The sequence below is a fragment of the Phalacrocorax carbo genome, chromosome 20, assembly GCF_963921805.1.
Source record: "Phalacrocorax carbo chromosome 20, bPhaCar2.1, whole genome shotgun sequence".
Classification (NCBI taxonomy): domain Eukaryota; kingdom Metazoa; phylum Chordata; class Aves; order Suliformes; family Phalacrocoracidae; genus Phalacrocorax; species Phalacrocorax carbo.
Genome location: NC_087532.1, coordinates 6,919,516 through 6,939,128, shown reverse-complemented (window position 1 = coordinate 6,939,128; position 19,613 = coordinate 6,919,516). Strand labels below are relative to the sequence as shown.

At 40.8% G+C, this 19,613-nt stretch overlaps 1 protein-coding gene across 3 annotated transcripts in view; it reads right to left on the bottom strand.

Annotated features, from left to right (window-relative positions):
- Window positions 1–19,613, bottom strand: part of PRDM2 (PR/SET domain 2) — a 75,731-nt gene that overhangs the window by 28,812 nt on the left and 27,306 nt on the right. For all 3 annotated transcript variants that reach the window (XM_064470563.1, XM_064470565.1, XM_064470564.1), the window contains exon 6: window positions 18,672–18,798. In XM_064470563.1, coding sequence (XP_064326633.1) covers window positions 18,672–18,798 — 127 coding nt within the window. The remainder of the gene's footprint in view (window positions 1–18,671; window positions 18,799–19,613) is intronic.

The window sequence follows — 19,613 nt, the reverse complement described above, 5'->3', positions numbered from 1 at the left end:
TTTGATACGACCTTCCTCCATGAGTTCTCAAAGTGCTTTTTAAATCCATGTAAACCTGAAAGATTTGCATAATTTTCTTCCTGCAGGCTTTCAATGAAAATGCAACCTACTGTTCTGATACAAAGGATATCAATGAGTAGCCCATGGTCTGTCCCTTAATTTTCTTACAGTTTAAGAAGTCAAGAACTAACAGAAGCCTGCAGGAGGGGGAAAACGCCTCAGAACACAGAACCTGGTGGAAGCCTGAGTATAAGTACACACGTGCACTTACCATCAGGTTCCTGAAGGGTCCTACATGGCTGCTACTGCCAGCTGGATCCTCCACTTGGTCTAAACAAGAAAGATACAGGAATGAAACACAGGGAAAGTGAAATGGAAACAATGACAAAAGAATAAATGAAGGGCAGAACTTAATATATGTGTATGTGCATTAAAAGAATTGCAAAAGAAAGATGCAAAGGAAAATGAATGAAAGAAACAGATGGAAAGTAGCTACTTGTCTACCGCAACAAAAGATCTAAAGAGGAACGCATCAATTGTCTTGTAACTTAAATTTTAAATATGGCTCCTTTTTCTCCCCTTTCCTTCACTTTTGTAGAACGAATGTTATCTGCCTTTACACCTTTACAATACCTGCGTAACACTTAGCACAAACGTTGCAATAGGCACAGGAGATCGCACACTACTGCCCATGTCCAGATAATCGGCTGACGCTTATGCTGTAGTCCCACTTATTCTGGAGTTCACATGACAACAGAGTAAGGTTTTAAAAGAGGAGAATAATCTTTATTTGCCCATACTTCATTTTATTGGTCAAACCAAGACATCTCAAATTAACCTACAGTTATCTGTGCTCGTATTTTTGCTGTTAACCAAAATACTAATGGAACTGTAAAACCACTGAGTTATTTCTGGTGGGATGGGATAAACATACTCAGATGCCGGGAGGGAAGAAGTTAAACACAGTCTATCCATACATTGGAGCTGAATTCCATAATTAAATATTGCTAAATTGTGGAAGATATTAGTATCTTTAATAACCTTTAAGTGCTGCACCAAACTCATTCACAGTTAAGATCGTAAAGGACACACACATCTGACCTCCAACACTGTTTTGATCACTTACAAGAAATATGAAAGATAGACATTTGCCTTGCCAGAAGTCTTGGGTTAATAAGGGAAAAGAATTACTGGTATGAGCTTCCGGTATTCCTTTGAAATTTATAGTCAACAACTAACTGCAGCCCAGTAACACATCCACCCCACAGCCCATCCGTGCCGTCGCTTAAAAGTACCACCGGTACCTGGCCAAGTCTCAAGTCTCCTGGAAGACAGCGGAGAAGCTACTCCAGAGACCTCTTGAAAATTATTCTTAAGAGCACAGGCGAATGTAGCCACCTTGAAAGGGTATGGCTCGAGGGAAAAGGACAAACTGGCATGTTACACTGACAGACAGCGATCACCACACAGTTTCACGACATAAATTACAGTGTAATACTATAAACCCACTAGTCAAATCCCTTTTGGGACTGGTTTAGATTAGCAGAAGTTTGCATCAATCCCACACAATAGTTGCTACTATTCTGTAAATCAACTTTTGAATCTTTTTTCCTCCTATTTAAAAAAAAAAAAAAATCAGTATTTTGGCATTGGAGAGAATGAAATAAAGACTAAGTGCATATACAAGCTAAGAAAAAATCCTTACAGAAAATTCAGCAGAAGATGACTGCATGACCATTTCCACACTATTCTGATTAATGAATTTTAAAATACTGATGCAACTTGATTTTTAATTCAAGGAGCCGTTTGCTGTGCACCAGAATTCCTCTGTTCCTGTATCTAGAATAGTGGTAGATGTTATGCTCTTCAAAGTAAATTCTTCAAACCTTCAGGCATCTGTAAAAATCTGACTAGTTGTTTGTTCTGGAAGACAGGCTAGAAAAAATGAATGCCTTTTACACACAAAAAAGTCCATATCCAAAATAACAGCATAAATTGCTCAAAAAATGTAAATCCAAGTTGTGTTAGCTGGAGAAGCATAAAAAAAAAATGTAGAAACATGTTGCAGTGACTTCTTAGAATATTGTCCAACTGTGAATGTCATTGCATACAAATGTTAAAGACCGTACATATTTAATGAATGGAATTGATTAAACATTAAAGTAACTAAGCACCAAAAAAAGGTATTGAGTTCAAAATGCCCATTATGCAGATGTGAATACTAAGGCTGTTCTTTTAACTCATCTCCCTTGGCTAGCATTTGAGTTCATTTTGCCTTTTTTTTTTTTTTTTATTCCACCATTAGCCACCACTCATTACCTAGTGAAATGATGTTACTATTATCTACCAGCACCTGCTCAGACAGCAAAGCTAAATCACAAACCACTTGGCTAAACAAACACCAACATACGTGTGTGGTAAGAGCCGCTTATGGTCACTGAGAACAGCTAAGAACTCTTAACATGTAGGGAAAGCTGGTAGGTATGATGTGCCTCATATATATGAATATATGTATATGGGGATTATTCATGTAATCATGGGGGTTACAGAAATTTGCTGAAAACACGACCTCGAACCCACAAGTGTCTGCAAATATTTTATGTGAAGATCTAAGCCAACAGCCACATTTCAAAGCACATACTGCAGGTTCATTGCAGAGTTACTAATTTTTGAAGAGGGGCTGCATGTTAAGCACTGCAGACTTACACCTCCATCATATTACTGCATCAAAGAATCTTTGACTTGCAGCACCCACCATCTCATGGCCTATGGTAATTAAGCCAGCTGTAAATTGTTGTCCAAAGTCTTATATGATCTAGGACAGGTGAGGTTATTCTGCTACATTGTTCAAAATGTCACACTGCAAATTCTTGGAGAAAGAGGAAGAGAGAATAAAAATAGTAGGGCTAAGTCACAAAGCCAGTAAATACTAGGCCAGGAATAGAGAAGATGGCAACCTTGAAAGAAAGCACCTCAACAATTCTGCTTCATTGAAACAAAGTTACTTATATGTTATGACATCAGCTGCCAGTATTTCTTACATAACATTCTGTTAACACAACAATAAACCAAAGTTCCTTTTAACTACTGGTATTTAAATACTGCTTTGAAATTTGGTTAGAGCAAGCTTAGGTGAAGAACTCCGAAGCGTACTTCTGAACACGCGCGCACATTGTTACCTGGGGAGGGAACATCTTTTGAACTCAAAAGCTCCCAACTTGAAACGAAACAAAACATGAAGCCACTGCCTACCAAGCGCTTTGGGGAAAAATGCTCTTGTACTGGCATGAAAAATTGCTGCAGAACCCAACAGGCTGCCGCCCAAGACACCAAAGCCCAGATATTCAAGTGCTGCCACAGAACAGCTTTGGTGGTAGCTTTTTTTTTTTCCACAGACTGAATTGGTACGAGTCAAGGGAGAAAAAGTTTGTATTTTTGTTTTACTGTTCATGTAAGATATGCTATACTAGGAGCATTTTCCTTTGGCCGTAGAGATGCATCTCACTTGCTGGGACACACACATAAAACCCTTTCTAACACCCTTTGACAAAATTCTTCCCCTGAGTAGGATGGTACCTCCCTCTCTCCGATTCAAAAATACAGAGTAAGTATGACAACGTTGACCAACTTCTCCGTTTTCAAGACTAAGTCTTTCTAAAACTGAATGTTAAAAAAAGGATGGAAAAGCAGCATTTTATTCACATTCCAGCAACTCTAAGTGTGAAATTCAAGTCATATAAGGCACAGCTCAATTTCTGAAACAAATGTTTAATTAAAGGGGGTGTCAATTAAATCTGAACAGCTACATACACAGTATGATGAAGAGGCCTATTTCAACGATACTGTCAAATACGTATAAAAATGTGCAGAAAAAGACAACATTTAAATGCCTTTATTACGCTGTTTTCCTCAATCCATCATTATTAGAAATAATTAGTGGAGCATTTTTCTTGCAATACCATTATGAAGTTATCAGATAAAACTAGGTTTTGGAGGCATAATTTTAGGTACTGTTAAGAAAACAGAAGACTAAAATTGACATGAGCTGTTTCACAATGTACAAAAATTACCACAACACGATTTTAACTTCTGACTCCTGAGAACCACGAGAATCATTTCAAGCTATAGAAGACCTTAGTTCTGTATTGTCAATGTGTCCAAATCTAATATATCAAATAATTTTAAAGGTGGAGAGGCATAATACATATAGCTATATACTTTGGAAACAATTGGAAAAATCTTGGACATTATCTATAGCTGCAGTCCCATCCCTGTACTATAAAACTGGACATTCAGTCTATGTTGGCCTCACCATTCTCTGCTGGATTGCTTCCTTCCACAGCTGGAGGCTCGTATTATCTGTCAGGCCTTGTGCTTTGCACAACCCCGCCACTGTTCTCACGACAAAAGCGCGGCAGGACACTGCACTTGAACTGCTTGTGATCCCCATGTAATCGAAATGCCAGGGGCTGACCACCCTTGCCGTCGTTCAGCTCTCCACATCCTTTCACCGCGGGCTGGTAGGAGAGGCAAGAGCAGCGCATGCACGCAGTCTGTCCTGCAACAGGCTCACGTGTGTCAAGAGATGCTGAAGGTCTCCAGGAGGGTTCTTTCAAAAGCAAAAGTTACAGAAGCAAGGCCTCTGTAGAGGAACCGCAAGCCCCATTGTTTCAGATAATCTGTTTTCCCTCACTATAACTCAAAACTCAATGACCACAAACAGCAGCAGCAGAAATAAATGGCTGCTTGACATCAAGAATAAAAGCAAATACAGTGAGCAAAGGTTCTTCTGTAAGTTTTTCCAGCACAACTTGCACCACCTCCTCCTCCTTAAAAAGACACTTCCAAGCTTACGTGGTAGAATCAGGAGAAAGAGGAACAGAATAAGCACGGAAGACAAGCTTCACAGTGATTCTATTAATATCAAACTGCCTGTTGTATAAACATATTGCTGCACATTAACCATCACTTCACGTACAGATAGTAGCATTTTAATCACTGCATTTTCCAACCAGATTATAAATGTTGCAATAAAGTCTCACCTTGGGAAGATATCTCAATACACCTGAAGACAGATGCACATTTACCTAACTGGAAGTGTGCATTAAAATATGTTTGTACCAAGCAATAAATATCCATTTTACAGAGAAGAAATAGAGCAAGGCTTTTACAGAGACTGTTAACGTGACATTTGCATAACAGATGAACTTGTTGCCATGGAAAGTATAAGAAAATTCTGAGCGGGGCTATTTAGAACACCAATTTCTGCAAATGTTTGGCAAAGTTTCCACTTTAACGATAGCACTGAAGTTCATGTTACTGTATCTCACCATAGAAGTCTTAAATTACATAATAATCAGTACAAGAAACATTAGCACGGTATCATAGGGCATCCCATGCCAACATAAAGAAATGATGCAACAGTTTGCAAGAAGCAATAAGGAATATATTGCCATTATATGGAGTTCTTCGTGAGCCCAGAAAAGCTTAGTTGAAGCTATTAACAAAATCCAGATAAACAGATTTAAAAAAAAAAATTTAGGCTGAAAAATCCTACGAGCAGGTAGCCTGTCTTAAATGTGTGGCATTACCAGTCCACAAAAATTGAAATAGGAATTGTCTCCAGTCTTCTTCACACATTTTATGTTTTGTAAATTAAATGATGTACCATCACCTTCTGTAACAGAAAGGGGGGCAAAAAGTAGTTTATATTATCTGTTTGCAACAGCTGCAAATGTGGATGGCACGCAGCTCATTCAAACCCTTAACGTTATACTCAGGTTAGTCAGAAGGCATAAGTCATAGGAAGTCTTAAGTTCACAGGCTAGACTTACTCATCCATAACGACTTAAGTAGTACAGAACGTCACCTATTACAAAGTCTGGCAAACAAACATCCACAGGGTTTAATTCTACGCAATTCCAACCCGCACAAGAGCTGTGATGAACCAATTAAATGTAAATAATTAAACATAGAGCTTTTATCATAGCAAGATTTAAGGATGTTACTTGTGACCCATGCCAATATTTCTAAAACTAAAACAGCAGACACAGTACACAAATACGCAGGCTTGCTCTAGAATTTGTCAATCACTCAACATAGTTCTGTATTTCTACCTCCTACCCTCCCTAATAACGCAACCTCCCACCATTCACTACGAATTCCTAGGAAGTTACTTGATAGCTAACCACAGCTACCATTGACCCAGCCAGCCCGTTACAGAAACCAGGATAAACAGCCTTCTCTATAGTTATATTCCATTAGCTTTTATTTTGCTAAGCATCAAAACAAAAGGAAACAAAAAAAAAGTGACAGCGGGCATACACATTTTCCAGAAATAACTGTTCGCTACATTTAGCCAGTTTTTATGTACAATTCAGTTAAAAATAGAGCATCCAAATTTGTATTTAAATACAGAGAATTAGTCAAAATTTAAACCTCCAGTTTAATGAATATGAACTTTTACTTGAATCCAGAAAGTGTTGCTTCTACATTCACTATAGCTCTCCCTGAAATGTTTTTCTGACCCTGAAATGAAGCTACACTCAGGTAATTAAGAAATAACACATTTTGACAGCATCATTTGCAAGATAATGCAAATGAAATACCTCACACGACTATCTGTACCACAAAGTTTAAAATGATGACTACTATATCAGTCTGCCTTTATCTGTAATAAATAACCCAGATATCTGTCATGGCCCTATCTCGATCACTAAACATTCGAGAAGGTTAGATAAAAAATATCTGGGGTTTTTCGCTAAGTTATCTTTGAAGGTAACTACTCAGGACTTTGCCTGCCATTTTATTCTGCTGTTTGTCAAACTGGATGTGTTCAGGTTCAGTAGTGGTCACAGCAGTAAGCGGCATTTAAAAAGACAGGAAAAAAAAAAGCGCAGTTGCACGGAAGACCAAAAATGCACAGTTTATCCAAACATTTGTCCAGGCATGGGCTATGGCTTCACTTGGAGAACGCAGCTGTACAAGGGCTACAATTCCCAGGAAACAGGACTGCCTTTGTGTCTAACCAGAGCGCCGGGATTACTGCGACAGGAGTCTCCAACGCTGAGGAAGCAAGAGCAAAGCCTCGCACAGATGTAGGATCCGGACAGTGCTGCTACCACCAGATTAAATCTCCCATGGATAAAATTAAACCCCTCAGAATTGCTACAAGGTCACACTCAACATTTTTTATTTGCATTCAATCAAATTTGTCCCGTTATGCGTTTTTACCCAACTGAATCCTTTTCTTTACCATACCTACAATGTGTCATTTGTCAGAAATTTTTCTCCAACAAAACAGCAAAGTATTCTCAGAAATATCCCCCTTTCTGTTTTACAGTGTATTTCATGCCCCTCCTTGGCACACATTTCCAGTTTTCTTTCCTTTAACCTCCTTATTCTCTTATTTTTCTCCGGTACGACTTGCAGAGGCAATCTTTACTTTGAGGGATTCAACAGGAAAAATCTCATTGGGCACACATTTTTGCCAATGACAATCTTTTCTTAATGTTGTTAGCAGCAAACCAATAGATTTGCAACAGATTCATATCTTGCATTTCGAAAAGGGAAAACTACTCTGGAAAATTATTCAGCAGTATTTCCCATAGCGCACACTCCCTTGGTTGCCCTCCTTTTACCAGCACACTCCAAAGTGCCAAGGTATCAGTTCTGGCATGCAACGCAGGCTTGCCTGAAACAGTATTTCTTCTTTCTGTTCAGGTTTAAAGGCTATTATTTACTGCAAGCATAGCATTATTCATCTCACTGAGCTTTTTGCTCAGACACTGAGAACAGAGATGTAAAAACAATATATGACAAATGACACACGCTCATATTCGTACAAGGTACAAACGTAACATGATTAACAACTTAGAGATGACAAAAATGGAATTACCAACTACCTACTACAGTAAATACACAGTGCGTTTCCAGTAGTCCCCATTAAAAACACTCTAGCATTTTATGAACTGGGTCTCCAACCTGACAAGGAACATCTTTAATTGTTAATAAGCAGCTACCGTCACGACACATTTACAGGCACAAAAAAACTTTGCTTCTCTGCATCTGTTAAATTTGAAAAGACTCATCTTCCAACTGCAGAGTGACAATCCAAGGTCACAGGGCAGAATATCACTGCAGGTCCTTTCTAATATATAACAGTAGATAAAGGACAAGGGTAAACATTATGTAAATTCATTATTTTAATGTATAACGTAGCCCCCGAATCATTTTTATCTGCTGAGAAACTGTGAAAGATTTGCTTAGCTTTCTCTGTGAAATCAAGTGCTTCATTCATTTCAGCTGCAGCTCCTTGATATTTTCTTAAGAGAAATGCTTTTCAGTCTCTCTGATAACAGAAGATATACTGAATTATATCTCCAAAGCAACTCGAAGTGCAATTCTCCAGCTGCCCGATCAGTGCATTTCTCAGGACGCAGAAGAGTACTACAGGGGAACAGCAACAGCTGGCACTCACGTTAACAGAACCCACAAGTTACTAAATTTACAGTTTGCCCCAAACCAGATGACAGCAAACTAGTATCTGCTTAATTTATGAAATCAAGAAAGGTCAATACGCTCATAAAGTCACAACAGCGAATGGCAACTTCCTCCGTTTTTCACATAAAGTGAAAACAAATCCCAGTCAGAGCACCGATGTGTGTCTTCCACTCAGTTAACTGCTACATTCAAGACTAACTTGTTTAGATCAAGTTAGACTTGAAAATTGCAGCAGTTTTTTGCACTCATCTTTTCATAGCGTAAAATGTTAACAGAATACAAAAATAAAACATCACTGAAAAGTAACTCAGACATTTTCCTTTGCAGGCAAGGAAGCAGAAAACGTGAGAGTGGAGAGCCTGGGGGCTGGCACTTAGCAGTTAAGGATTCGGTAGCTATGAGCAAAGCTTCAGCACAAAGTCCACTTGGCTTTTGCAATCCCTGACAAGGGTCCGTAAGATCTGAAACACTGGACTCTCTGCTCTTTACCGGCACCTTGAAATAGTACACTTTGTAGGAAAGTCAATTTTTTACTCAACTCACTGAAACTCAATACCTACTCCTTGGTAAAAGACCAAGACAACTCTAATATTTGGCAGCAATATCACACACCTTCCCTTTTAAGAGTATGTCTCCATGGCAAAGATGTGTATTTCAACATTCTGATACAAACTTACTGCTAAGGAGAGGGCAGCTATCACTGCAGTTGCGGGGCTTTCCACCCTTTACTATCAGACACTTAGTTTCCAGTTTTACTGGCAGCAACAGCGGGAAGCTGGCATTGGACTTGGCTCCGAATACGGGTGATACACGAGAAAATTTACCAAAGTTTATATGAATCAAATCACTTTTAGGAACAGTAGGCCTTTCACATTCAACAATCAAATTGTTCCTTATGGACTGCCAAATAAAACAAGATTCATATTTGACTAGACTCAAGCGAGGCACCTGGCTCTCAATGCAAGTTAGAATAGATCTGTAGCTGACAGCCCATTTCCATGCCATTTTGCAGTAATAACAATCAAGATGATAGATTTTCAGCTATTATAATACTCTCACTAGAGTAACTTTATGTCAATCTTCACATTAATAATACTGCCTCTTTGAAGTTCTAAAGCATTAATCAGAGCCTATCAAATGCTCGTGCAGAACTCAACAGGAAGTATGACAACAGAATTAACTCTTAACAGCAACCCTGCTAAGCTCGTATGTGCTTGTGAAAGTTTCATCCTAAATAACTTACATGCACTGATGATCCCAATAAATACTGTGCTTGCTTAGTCCAGGGGAAAAGGTGTATAAAAGGTAAGTAAATATTTGCTAGTGAATATCTGATGGTCAGACATTATCTGATTTCTTAGCTACAAATGTTGAAATACCAGAGAGTCTTCCAACCTGTGGTTCTGTGTGATTCAGTAACTGTTAAACACAAGTAAAAACTTAGACTGCTATAACATTTCCTTGAGGATCCTGACGCAGCGAGTGTAGGCCAGTGAGAACTCTTCAGAACAAAGTCATTGCTGTCAATGTAAGGCCCTTGGCAGGAACAACAAAATAAATTTGAAGGTCTGACATATTCAAAAAAAAAACCCAAAAGAGTCTGGTCTGACAACTGTTTTCCCTTGTTGTTCATTTGGGAAATGCACTAAATAGTTAATAAATGGAATATAAAATTACTTGATATTTTGCAGTTTCATAATCCAGTGACATGAAAATCTTCAGCGAGCCTTTACAAACATGAATTACCTTATAAAGGAGGTCTCACAATTAAAGAAAACAGCTCTCAGCCACACACACGAATGGAGTCTGCATCTCTTCCCATAAATAAATCAGCTATCAGAACTTCCTATGTGCACACTTGAAGTTAAGTTAAACGTGCTTGTTTATCACTGCATAAAAAATTACACAAGGCATCTGCAGATAGGCCCTCCGTAAGACGTTCCCGGTAAACAATTCAAGTAAAATAAATGGTTGATGCAAAATTATGGTAAACTGTAATAAAAACAAGCACTAAAAAAGTTTAGTACTGTTAATGATACCGAATCAATACAAACAATATTGTTCAAATGGTTTTGAAAAGACTAAGCATAAAAAGAAAGCATCTAGAGAAAGGCAGTAAAAATGATTAAGAGGCATGGAGGATTCTCATTACAAGGAGAATGTGGAGCCTTCACTAAATTAAGATGTGATTCAAGGTAAGGTAAATAAAACAAGAATACACTGAAAGTCAATCACTGACTTTAACCTCATATCCACCATAAAAGCCAGAGTCTCCAATTATAAAACAAAAAAACGAAGCAGAAGGTTGCACAGGAGGGTAAGGAACCCATAGAAAGAGCAACAGTGTCTGGTAAACCCTCAACTTAACGTGAAGTAAGTGAAGTAATGCAAAGGAATTAAAGAAAGGATTATTCACATGAATAGAAGTTGTCCAGATTTAAGTGAACCAGCAAACCCAAACACTTTAATATAGGCAAGGCAGTAACTCACTGAGTTTGCTCTCTTGTACGCTACAGGCAACAGGACAATTCCAAATCACAAAATAGGTCACTTAAGGGAATAAAAAGTACTTGTTTCACTCCGGAAAACAGCGTCTATTCTCCTGTTCTGCAGGAATTCGTCCCCTTCCTATTTTGGAACATAACCTCCAAATGTATTTATCTCAAAGCTCTTCCCTAAAACAGCACTCTCCAAGTGTCCTCCGAATCCTCTATGCAGAAGCATTTAAATGGTTCTGCGATTCAGAAAACATTCTAAGAAAGTTCTGGAAACTCCTGATGCAGTAAAATATTTCTGCAAGGAAAGTAACATTTCAACAGAAACTTAGTAACTTCTAACTTATTTTACGGAAAACTAAAGAAGTGTGTTCCTAAGAAAGGAGAAGAATAATTTCAAAACAGACTGGCTTGAAAATAAAACACCCTAGCAGGGGAATACCAAGCTTGTTTTCTTCCAGGTCACTCATTGTTTCAAAGCTAACCCAGATCAATAGGAAAAAATTGATTAATGCTGGAAAGCTGTCTGGTGCCTTATTCCGCTTCCCACTGTGGGTTATATAACTGACGACAGCGTTAGCAAATTCGCTAGGAAATGCTGCAACTGCGGCCTAGATGTATTGCATTTTTTTAACTTGGAAAAAAAATAGTATAAAGGAAGTGTGCCTGAAAAAGCAAAAATATAAAGGAAAATATGGAACCTTTTGGAATTTGAAGAACCAAATAACCCGAGAAAAATATTTGTATTACATTAGATAAACACATACATTTGCCCTAACTAGAAATAAGTTAGTAGCTAGAGACATGCCAAGTTGTTACAATCAGGAAGGCCATTTTTTTTAAGTTAAGGACAAAAAGCCACAGAGATAAAGTAAGAGAGAGTATGCGAGGTGCTTGTTGCACTTGTTTTAACAAAGATCTGATAAACAGCACCGAGTCCTTACACCGCATTCCTGACCACCTTCAAGCCCTTTGCTGAAGTCTTCTTACAGGAAGCTCTGCCTTCTGAGCAGCATCACCAGGCAGAGGCGCAGCCAAAGCCAGGCCCCCGGACTGCCAACAGCAGGGCGCCCAGGGAGCACCCTGGCAGCACCTGTGGATTGCCGTCACCCGCTGCACACGTGGGAACTTTTAAAGGGAGTGTATTCACAATAGTACATCTGAGGCTTCCAAAGGAGAAACAAACCTTACAGCCTTCCCTAACCTTGTAATTACAGCACAGAAGTAAACAGGTTTCCCAATGTTCACATAAATATGATACAACCTGACTAAAGCAAGAACACTGATGTTTTTTTAATAACTTAGGAAATACCTGAACATACTAAGGCCTCCTATCTCCACAAGTTTATACTTAGAAATATGGAGTTTAAGAAGTCAATACATGCAATTTAGTGCTGAAATCTTAAAATTTTAATTTTTTAAATACAGATAATTAATTTTTCTTAGCTCTGAAAGGAAGGCTTATCTTCTATTCTTAAACCTGCAGGCAGGAGCAAGGCTGGAATGAATCATACCAATTTCACTCTGCTGTTTGGGAAAGCTCAGAGCAGCAGCTATCATAGGAACTGGGGGCGTTGCTGTAGAAGCGAAGACGGGAATTTAAAGTAATATGAGTCTCCTATTCAAAGGGCCCCATTTATGAGGGATAAAAGGAAATTTCCGCTGGTTAGAAGACCTCAAATATATTAGACATTCACCAGATAGAAGCTGCCATGAGAGATACAGTTCCCTTGACATCCCAAATGCAGCTTTTTAACTGGAGTTATAGAATTCTTCTTGGAAATCAGTGTGATTTAGGGAAATCAAAGTACATTTCGTTTTAAGGTTTTGTTCCAGATGATCTTGATGACCTTCTCCTTCCTCCTTGGTCTTTTTCCAGTCATTGTCTAAGAAATTTTGAAGCCTTGAGTTCCTATCTAAGTTCTTCATTAAATCTATTGGAAATAGAGCTTAGATAAGAATATTATTTCATCTTATCCTTGCTAAAAATACACAACTTACAGAACTTAAACATCCTTCTGTAAGCTACGTTCCAATTAACACACAATCATTTTTCTCACAAGCTCTTTTCTGTTAGGAAATAAACTTTTAAACTTATTCAAAGTACAAGTTCAACTAATAAATTAATGTAACTTAAAAACCAGACGATCAGGGCATCCTTTCACCATGATTTCCATTTGTGATGACATCCAGATGGCAATCCAAGGCCTACCTTTTGTAGGATGCATGTATGTGACTCTCAAGTACAGCTAATTTTTGGAACTAAGTGACAACACCTATGACAGCATTAACCAAAGAACTGCAAAGATTTCTGCTATCCCAGAATTTGACCTGCTTATTTTATCTATACATCTCCCTTTTCTGCAGCAGCAGTCTTGACACTGTTTCAGCAATAGCCATGCTTATGGACAAAAGCAAATCCAGTAAAACTTTTATTATGACAGCATTTACTTAGGACTGTGAAGCAAAAGCCTAAGTTGCACTTTGCATTGAGACTGATAAAAACCAAGGCATAATCGTTATTTATTACAGATGAAAATTGATTCATAATTCACCCACCTTAATCTCACGCTATCTCTGGGACAGTATTATTTACTAAGAGTTACCCTATAGTTCATGCTCTCTCTGAAATCTGATAAGAACTATGGGAAATAGCAACATTATGACAGCAGTAGAGCCATTTAAGGTAGTAAGGTTTTAAAAGGTCTCTTAGCAATGGTTTGAAACTGTACTGCAATAAATAATCGCCAGGTGCTGTCCAAGATAGAGGTGAACCCAATTCAGGTGTTTTGCCTGCACTAAGAGAACTCTGTTTTAAGAGGTGACACAACTGGGTTTTTTAAGAGGTCATTTGGTTTCATAACAGACTCCCACTCAAGCTGCCTTACACAGCACGTGCTTTTGGTAAAATGAAATTAGACTTTTTCTCCCCCCATCTTGACAGCCTGGCTTTGTACAGACAGAAGATATGAGAGAGGCACACAGAGCATTCATTCCAGGCAACTGTATGAATAATGCCACTGGGGTTTGTTGCCTAGATAAAGTGCTAAGTGGAACACAGCTAAGACAAATACAACCGAACAGCACTGCATGGAGCCACGACCATAGAGATATAAATAAGCACAGGAGAAGTAAAACATTGCCTTTTTCTCCCCCTTCAAAAAAGGTGGCTTTTTAAAAGGTATTGTTCCCAGGCACATAGCAGAGCAAACTTTTATCCTGTGTAACATCAGCACCTTTCTTCCTCTGAGAAGAGGCTTTTGATCTGCCACATAATCCATGACAGAAACTGCCTACATTATTTTAGCATTGTTTCATCATGCTTTGGAGCCTACTTAGCACCTTAAAGCAGATTATAGCCTGATAAAACCACTGGATATTTTTATGTATGACCATCATTATTTTTTTTAATACTTCTATCTAGTTAGTGAAATGTTATTTTTGGAAGGAAGACTGAGTCTGAAGCCAGAGACTCCAAAGTGTTCTTCTTGAAGGAAACCTTCATCTTTGATATTACTACTCACTACTAGTATGTATTATTACTGTCACATATAAAGGAAGAAATGCCCTGATAAGAAAAAAATGTCCAGGCTACTCCTCTAATGGGCACATGAGTTCAACTGCAAAGGGAGAGCCAGGCTGTTCTCCTTAGAAAGGGAATTAGCGAGAAATCTTGTGCTAATGCATTTGATTTGAACAAATTTTCCTACAAGCTTGGCAGGCAGGACAGAAGCCTATTAACTACAACTTGGGAGAAGCAGATGATAAATGCTTAATAAAGAAATGAAATTTCAGAAAATGCAAAAGCAACAACAAAAAAAAGTATTTGATCATTTTTCTGGTAGCTGTTGACCATGCACCGGCAGCTGCTGGCTCTTAACCATGTAGTAATCGTGTCAAAGTCAACTGGGGCTGGCCCTGATAAGAGTCTTTGATGCTACCCAAGTTCACCAACTTGTTTTCTCTTTTTGGGGGGGTGGGTTGTATTCCCCAACCCCCAAATCCCTTTTACCCTACTAAATTTCTTTCTAAATCTCAAATGCACTCATCACCTTAGCAACAACATGCACTGTTTCAAGGCATAAAAATAAACTAGTAAGACCTGCCTCCTTTCCTCAAGGACTCCTAAGCTGTTGTGCATGGCGGTAGAAAGATGTAACAGACTCACTCCAGCCATGAAAACCTATGACCAAGCCAGGCAGCAACTCTTGAACATTAACACCTGGGAGATGCAGTCTACAGCCAAAAATACTTTACAAGAACAAAAATATGCAAGACACTGAACTGCTGAAGAAGTTGCGCAAGTAAAGAGCAGGCGAGTTTTGAGAAACAGAATCAAGATCCCACCTTCAGCAAACAGGACAGTGAAAACTGGTGCATAGAGGAGAATGCCAGGTGCCATCCTAAACATCTCTAAAGGAGATTATGAACCTTGTGTCAGTAATCACTTGCCAGAGGTCAGATCAAGGTCAAGGAAAACAGTCCAATCTGTACTTTGCAGCCACCCTAGACCTGGTCAGCTGCTGATTCTTAAATGCCATCTCAACTTTACAAATTTAGTAAGACCTACCCCTTATGGTAAGCCAGTCTGAACTGACAGCGTGCGAGGGTTTATCCAGAAATAGAGAATTCCTACTGCAATATGAAGTTCCACAAAAATGAAAGCCTTGATTGATTGGGCAAAGCACAACACATTTTTAATACCTGTGAAATGGTCACCTTTTCTGACATAATCCGAGTTCATTAAACAAATTGCAGAAACAAGACTATTTGTCAAATGATACAGATCTTAACTGCCCAAGGACAAGGTCTAAGATGCATTAAAAACTCAAAAGGATATTTGTTTTACTGAATACAGAATACTTATGAGCTATTCAATAACTGCATGTTTTGAATAACTAAATTATAATACACTTCTCAATGTCTTCTCTAGTCATTTCTAAGGTATTACACTGTCAGTTTACTTTTCTGGAAAATGTGTTTCTAAAGGACACACTCATTCACAGTTGTTTAAACTTGGCAGTTCTTACTTAGTTCTATTTTCACCTCAAGGTGTAAGACAACCTGTAACACAGGCCAAAACAAAGTTTGTTAATAGAAAAAAAAAAGAAAAAGATTTGTTCTGTCTAGGAAGCTGATAAATTAAAATATCACAACCCTCCAGAGGAACTTCTCTAGCAAGTCTTGAATTGGTATTTAATCTAAAAGATTACCTGGTATTGACCCCCAATTTTCCACAGGCATAAAGTTCAGACTTTCTTCTCCCACCCTCCTTTTATCTTATAGTTAGAATTTATTTTTTTTTTTTTGTAAGAAGAAATTGCTTTTTAACCCTGCTCAATTTCCTTTATCTTCCCCTAAAACCTCAACTCCAGGGCTAAGAAACTTCCCTATCCAAGAGACATCGCTGAATCTGTAAAAGAGGGGATATCACTAGAAACCATTTTGGAATCTTAACTGCAGCTACTGCCATCAGATCAGCAGTAAAATATCATGTTTCTTGTAAGAAAATTGCTGTGAGTTGCAAATATTAGCAGATGTTACTACAAATACTAAAATAACTGAGAGTAAGTGTAGAGGAGTAAAAATAATTCCAATGGAACCAACTAAAAGTAGAACTACACAATTTCAAAATCTGCATGTACTAGGAAAGAATAAAGCACGTACTACGAATTGCCTCATCTTTTGCAGCATGGATGCTGAAGCTTCAATCATGACAATTCAAAGCAACTAAATACTAAGAATTTTGTCTTTCTGCTTCATGATACAAGAGTATAATTCCATAGGTAAAGTATTCTTGGTTATTCTCAAATGCTTCATCTATATTGTTTTAGGGTTGGGTTTTTTTGTTGGGGGTTTTTGTGGTTTTGTTTGCTTGTTTTGGGTTTGTTGGGGGTTGGGGGGCAGGGATGGTGTTTGTTTGTTTGGGTTTTCTAATATTTGTGAGCCATGGTAAGGCACTTATTTTTGTAAAATGGGAAAGACCTGTGGTTCCTAATTATGACAGTCTGAAATCTGTAAAACCCATAACAGTTAAAACTTTAAACCTACAAAATAGCACAAAACCAAAACCCAGGAACCACCAAATTAGTTTACTGATATTTTTATCTATAACTTCACAAATGCAAATAAAACTTCTCTGCCATGAAAAATTACCTTAGAAATTATTCTGTCTGGCTTCTCTGATTTCTAATATAATCAAATTCTTTTAAGTTGTTTTTCTAGCCTTTCAGGTAAATCACAGGCACACAAATTCTATTTGCTAAGATAATGCACATTTAGGAAAAAGCATAATACAGCCTCTAATTTACCGAGCGTTGCTTATGTACGTGCTAAATGTGCTTTTCATTACAGGCAGCAAAATAGAAATCAGTGCTTGAATTTCAGTTTGTATTAGCTGAACCTACAAATTACTGCTCAAAAGAACAACCAATTGTGTTGCACCACTTCTTTCTCCCAGCCCCCCTCCTCAAGCTCTAAAATACAAAAACTGTACATAATAACTGTTCCCTTAAATATTTGAGCTTGTTCCCGATGCGGGTTCCACAGTCAACCACGATACAAGTAAGATCAGGCCCCAAGTTTTAAGTTAAAAAAATTTACAACGATGCCATTTAAAATATTATCTCCTTTCTTTCTTTGGTTCGGTGGCAACCTTCAGAGAATTCCAAAATACACATATTCACCTACAAGAGGAGTCGACACCCTTGTGCTACAACTGTAAATACTTCCTTTTTTTATATTCACTCCCTGTAAGTGCTAGCTTCTGTTGCGATTTTGGCCGAAAACAGTAGTCAAAATGTCAGTTATATAAGGCCACTCGTGGAGGCACACGCACTCTAAGAAATATTGCTGCCGAATTAATCACGGAAAAAAATAATGGATGCCTGGTTTGACGTGCATATTTAGACTAACGTGTATATACCACCACCACCACACCCCCCCGAAATTCTTTTCCCATCCTTTCTCCTCCGCCAAAGTCAGCCCAAAGTACTCACTCGGGCTGCCTGCAAAATTTCATAACCAACACGATCACAAGTGCCCTAAAAATAGCAAGAAATTAAAAACCATAGAAATCAACAAAGCCTTCCTCTGCCCTCGGCGCCGGCGCCGGGCTGGAGCAGCCCGCGCTCCCCGCGGCACCACGGCCCCGCTCCTCGGCGACGCGGCGCTCGTTAAACGCAGCCTGCGAACGCCGGCGGCCCCCGCGCCCGCGGGCGGCTCGGGCGGGCTGACACGGCCGGCCCCCCCCGCTTGCGCGGAGCCGGCGCCGCTCCCCGGCCCACGGCGAGCCCCGGGAAGCCGCCCCCGGCCGCCGGCCGCTCGCACGGAGACGTGTTTTTCACCCCCCCACCCCCCTCCCGGTTGTGGAAAACAGACCGGCGCCTCTCAACGCCGCCCCGGCCAACTTTTCCAGGCGGCCCGGGAGACACCGCAACTTCCATGTTCCGCCTCACGCACCCCCCCACCCCCCCCCCCGCCCCAGGCCGTCCCCTCCCTCCCGCCCTCCCGCCGGCGGCGGCGGCGGGGGGGGAAGGTCACGGCGGCCGCCGCCGCCCACCCGGCAAAAGTTTTCGGGTCGCCCCCCTGTCCCCGCCGCCATGGCCGGCCGCGCGGGGCGCGGGGGCGGCGCGGCGGGGAGGGCCGGGGGCGGCGGGGCGGGGAGGGCCCTACCTTTCCTGGCTTTCGGGGAGTGCCGCCGGCTCCGGGCGCTGGCTCGCTCTTCCTCAATAGCGGCGGCTATCTCCGGGTCGTCCTCCCCATTGTACCACACCAACAGCTCCTCGCCGGGCGCGATTGGCTGCCGGGAGAGAAGAGAGAAGCGAGGCGCCAATCAGGCGGCGGTTTGTTGGCGGAGGGCCGCGGGGCGGGGAGCGGCCGCGGCGGCGCCGACGGCGGTGCCCCGCGCAGCCCGCGGCTGCCCCGCGCGCGCGCCAAGGGCGGCGCCTGCAGCGCCCCCTGCCGGCCGGAGGGCGCGCCGCCCCCCCGCCCCGCGGCCCGGGCCCGCAGCGGAGCCCCGCAGGACCGGGGGGCCGGTGCCCGCGGGCAGGCAGCGCCCCAGCACCCCCCCACACACACCCCCCGCCGCCTTCCGACCGCAGCGAGCGTGCCCCGCCGCCCAGACACCGGCCGCTTCCGCCAGCGGTGTTAATTCATTACACCATTATACCCAATGATAACAGATTTGAAACTTCAATTTTGCGTCGCCTCAACTGGTGGCATTGACCGGACCCCGCGCAGGCTGGACTCACGGCAACGAATCCCCCGTGTTTATTCCTATTTATGGTTTAACTCCTTCCAGGGAGCGATGTAACCCAGCTAACTGCACCTACCTTGCACAAAGCATTAAATAACGAGTAAAACCGTTCAGTCACCCGCTAAAGCTGCAACTTGGAACAAAATCTAAAGATACCGGGAAAGACTGTTGCGGTGAGTTAAAGGGAATACAGAGGAAAACAGGTAGTCGCTACATCTTTAACAGATCCCCTTAACCGCAACGATGAAAGAGTCGGTCGCCATTCCAAACCGACTATTTCTGCAGTGTTTGATCCAATCAGGAAAACGGCGCGGGCAAGGCCGGATCAGTCAGCGGGCACGGCTGCGACTGCTGCGCGT